General features: G+C 32.9%; 1 protein-coding gene across 1 annotated transcript in view; it reads right to left on the bottom strand.

The window, feature by feature from the left end:
- Positions 1–1,563: 1,563 nt before the first annotated feature.
- SPEF2 (sperm flagellar 2) overlaps positions 1,564–4,923 on the bottom strand; it is a 76,836-nt gene continuing 73,476 nt past the window's right edge. Inside the window, exon 34 of the mRNA XM_057364667.1 lies at positions 1,564–1,804. Coding sequence (XP_057220650.1) covers positions 1,721–1,804 — 84 coding nt within the window. The 3' untranslated portion in view covers positions 1,564–1,720. The remainder of the gene's footprint in view (positions 1,805–4,923) is intronic.

The following is a 4,923-nucleotide window of genomic DNA, read 5'->3' as shown; positions in this document are numbered from 1 at the left end:
CTATGTCATCCATACTTCAATAAACAGTAATTAAGATTTGCTAAAATGTAAAAATATCCTGTGCAGATAGCATTCTCAGCAAAGGGTAAAGGTTTGTGGTTCCCCATGGGTTATATGACTTCAGTGGGGTTTTTTGTATTGAAGAGTATCATATTTTTGAATGCTGTCAAACCAGGGAAAAGAACATTCAAATATTTTGTGCCATTTTTATGAGGGTAATGCTGAATACAGAAAAAATATACTCCAGAATGAAAGGGCAGTGTTCAGACATGAGCTACTAAGACAATGTAGAATGCCTAAGGTTTGCTAATATCTTGGGCAGCTGACACACTACAAATTAGACCCRATACTGAGTTCAGATAATCATAGCTACCAGTTTCATATGTTTAGTCTTCAGAAAACTTGACAMTGTATAGCAGAAGAATACCAGAATACCCCTGAAAACTGAGAACTTATTAGGCACCTCCATTTYTAATTCCAGGGGAATTATTTACAAAGAGTGTTCTGAAATGTATGTCACAAAGTTCCATGAAAAAATATTTCCTGTCAACTTATAGTCAGCCATCACTAGACACAAGAGAAAGGGAAAAATTAATAAAACTGCATTTAAACATGAAGATTCTATTAACAACTTCTGGGAAAAACAGTAAAACTCAGACTTCATATGGGAAAAGAAACAACCACTTGAGCTGTAAACAAGGAGAGCATTTCACCAATACTCTGCTAAATCTGACRCATTCAGTCAACATTCTGTGGGTGTCATGGTGCGCCATAGATATTTTCAGACAAACACCATTTCAGATAAACACCTATCACACAGGAAAATCTGCAGCAAGTGTCTGGAGTGTATGATGCCCTTGAATGCACCACGTGAATAAAAATAGGGCTCTCAGTGGATGGGTGGAACCCCCACTGTGAATTCCAGAGCCTGGTGTGAGGCTCAGGCTCAGCAGCGGAGCCACAAACAGAGCAGCGCTTGCCCATCCTGCAGCTTCACATCAGGGGGTGCTCAGGCCATTGCTGGGAGGGGAGGTGGCTGGGGGCAGCCCCAGTGCAGTGGAGCGACAGCCCAAAGGTTTTCAGGGGCTGGGAGAGTTGAGATGCAATGCAAAGTTAGAAATAGAAAGRTTGGATGGCAAAGGTTCGTTTCTCTTCTGTCAACAAACATTGCTTTCATGTACATGATGCCCACTTTATCCTGACTTAGAGAAAACACAGTTTTCATTTATTAACTAAAAATTGCAACATGTTTTAAAAGAATAGCTGATYACGGAATTTAATTCATTTAAAATGAATTAATTCATAAACTGCTCATATTACAAAACCTGAATAGATATCTTAGTGCACTTAGAGGAATTGGACATATTATTTTCTTAAACCAAATCTTAATRAGCACACTATCACCTCTATTTAAGTTCAGAATCTGATTTAATTTTGTTCAGAAATATCATCAGACTATTTAAGATAAGAAAAACATAAATTTCTCTGTTGGTGTTGGGTTTTTGTTTTGGTGGCTTTTTCTTTTTTTTTTTTTTTTTTTTTTGTTTTTTTTATTTTGCAAATTTTTATGTGAAGTAAGAGAAAACATTTAATTTGAATGGGATTTTGCTCTTGCAACTATAAACAGAAAAACGTTTCTCACGGAGGAAGTTGTAAGTTGGACACATTTCTTACAAACCTTGAGAGAAAAGGTTTCTTAATATTCATGAACCACATTTTTTCATATATTAATGTCTTCACTTGCGGTTTTTTCCCCATCAGTTGATTGTGTTTCTTTGGAACTTTGGAGAAAGATTTCTATATCCTATGAAAAGGAAGAAGAAATGTTAAAGGATCATTTCATGTTGCAGCCTGAATATTGCAGTAATAACACATTAAAATTTGCAGTAATAACACCTGCCTATGCACGGGGTGAGCCTTCTAACTAGTGACTAGATTATGGTGAAGAACTACTTTGGAGGAGGTAAATTACACATTTCCCATGTCACAGACAATGTCTTCCAGAAGGGCACCAGAACTCATTCATCTGAGGTGCTACAATATCACTGAGATGAAGTTTTCGTTTTATCCACAGAACTTCATTGCCTTTGGTGGTTTTACAAAACAACACTGTGTTAAAATGCAACTYTTAAACAGATCTGAACCATCAGCTTAAAATTATTGGTAAAGAGAGGTATCAAGACTATTGGTTAAACCAATAAACATTATTCAGTACTTGAAAAGACAAATTATTCAATTAAAGTTTTTTTAAAAGATACTTCAGAATGAACTTTAAAAACAATTCCAAGAAATAGATACAAAATAAGTAACTAACACTTGGAATATATTTATACCCTCAGTAGGTTAATTTTGTGCTCAGTTCTTTATAACATTGTTCCATTTATTAATTTTCAATAATTTTKTWTTAGCACAATCATCTCCATTTCCARTTTCAGCAGTATTATTCACTGTATGATGTCTATGCAGGATGAACAAGGAATTTCTGGTTTAAAAAAATAACATTTTGAGTGTTCAATACAAAGATAAATATTTGACTTTCTAAAATTTTGTTATTTTCATAGTAATTTTTTTTCTTTTAGAAGAATAATTAACAGTCAGATTTTTATATATACATAGAATTTTTATATACATGTAGTTAAATATAAATTTTGTTCACATTTTGAAGATACAGCCTTTTTTCAAAAGCAGGAATTGCCTGTATGTAATGATGCCTCACAACCTTGCAAAATATCAGAAGCATTTCAGTGAACACACAACTTGCTAAAAGAAATTTTTTACCAGGACTTAGCTGCAAATTTATCTTTGACTTTAAGAAATACTTCACTATAAGAAGGCCTTTTTCCACACATTGAGTCAGAAAAAGGAGTTTCAGTCCTGGTTCAACAAAAATAAATGTTATCAAATATTAAAGTAAATACTGTCAAAATATTGGAGATATAGTACTCCAACAGCTTTATGATATCTTTGTCTACTGAAGGAAATTTACTGATTTTTTTACATGAACACATGTTATTTATATTTCTTTAATACAAGAAATAGTATCTTTAACGTAAATTAAATTTTCTAAGCTTATTTAGGGATGGGGTACATGTTGAGGAGAAGCATGACATAGGTCTCTTTTTTAAATGAGATATTTAAACACTGAGTTAGATTTTTCCTTTTCTTTCACCTTGGAACATTTAAAACACCACGTGTAAAAAAGCTTCTCAAGTTTCAAAAGTATTACATTTACAGCTTATGACTAAACAGTGATTCAGCAGATCTTTCTTTCTGTCAAAGCAGATACATGATCAAGTTCATAAACTGTATTGAAAACAATCTGCATGAACTCTCCCGATGACAAAAAGCACTTTTGCTTTGTGAGATGATACATGSAGTTCTGAGTGTTGCCGTGGGTATAAACAGGTTTTGTAATAATTCCTCAAGATACTAATGTTTTTTGATAAGGGTGTGTTAACTATACATTCATAGAAATCCTACTACAGTGGAACTCCTGTCTGAAAGAATATTTGAATGATGTTACTGAAATAATTAACAGAATGAGCAGTAATAGCATTAACCATATGACAATTAATTTAGAGGGAACAAGCATAATGTAAGGGCCCGTGCTAAAAGGATTCAAAACATAAACACATAGATATGATGTGAGATCCCTATCTTCAAAACCAGTTTTTTAAAAAGGACTATTCAGGATTTGAAAGTAGGATACAGAATGTAACATGATTTATGCAATACATACTGTTTTTGATATCCATAAACTGCATGCTAATTATCAAACTACCTTATCSTCCATACTCATAAGAATATACTCCACTGAAATTAACAGATACTGCATTAAGCATTAAGAATTACAGAAGTAGAATATATCCCAGACTCTTTCTTTAAATTTATTACAATCAAAATTCAGAATTATTAAAATATGTGGTTGTTTCTGTATTACTGTGTCTACGACAGTCTCAGAGATTTGTAACCATAAATAATGAGGTCTGAAAAAGACCCCAATTGACCAAATTGAATAGACAAACACATACAGTGGAAGAAGCAGAATTGCTTCTCCCATCTGAATCAGTTGGTCTAATAAAAGTATTCTCTCATCTATTACTTTATTTCTTTAAAGTTATTTAAAGAAAATTCAATTGAGCATGTAATAAAGTGCCTTTATAAACATAAAGTCTCATCTGCCTATTGTCAAGGATAAATTTCATCTGATAAGTGAAAAAAATGTGTTGATAATGGCAAACACTGGAAAGTTCTTGTTAGGGTCAGAATAACTAGGAATCAGGACAGAAAAGACAAGATGAAAAAGTAATAGAATTTCTGGGCTTATTAATTTGCAGATATTTGTACTAAAGCTCACAGAAAGGTCATTGTTACGTAGGATGTTGCCAATCCACTGACAAAGAAAACAAAATCCCTGCAAAAGACAATATTTCTCACTTGGAAAACTTTTTTTTTTTGAAAAGTGACACATAGAAATGGTTGAAATTGAACAGGTCATCAAGATCCAAAGAAATCAGGTATCCTAACTCAAAAAACTTGTAGGCTAGATATTCCGTTTATAGTTTTCAGCAAAACATTTTACTTCTGCAGTTTATGACTGCATTAGTAGAAACATTTTAACTTTAAGAGACCACACCCAAACTTGCTATATTTATCTTGTAAAAGATCTCAAAATAACAGCACTGTGGTTGACTTTCATTTTTATAGACATCTCTCTGAGGAGAATTTCTGAAAAAATAATTGATGCAAAAAATGTCTTGGAAAGAAAAACATTAACCTGTTCCTCAAATATGGAAGTGATATAGGAAAAATCTTCTTGGAGTCTGTATATTTTAGACCAGAATTGTAAGATACTTAAAACAATTGCCCCTGGGTCTCTATGTCTGTTTGCTGGTGAATATGACTCTTTTTTTTTTTTTTTTT

This window comes from Malurus melanocephalus, unplaced genomic scaffold, assembly GCF_030028575.1.
Source record: "Malurus melanocephalus ecotype Western Australia unplaced genomic scaffold, MMel_1.1 scaffold_41, whole genome shotgun sequence".
In the NCBI taxonomy this organism is placed as follows: Eukaryota; Metazoa; Chordata; class Aves; order Passeriformes; family Maluridae; genus Malurus; species Malurus melanocephalus.
The sequence above is the reverse complement of the archived record's forward strand: the minus strand, read 5'-3'. Positions and strand labels throughout refer to the sequence as shown.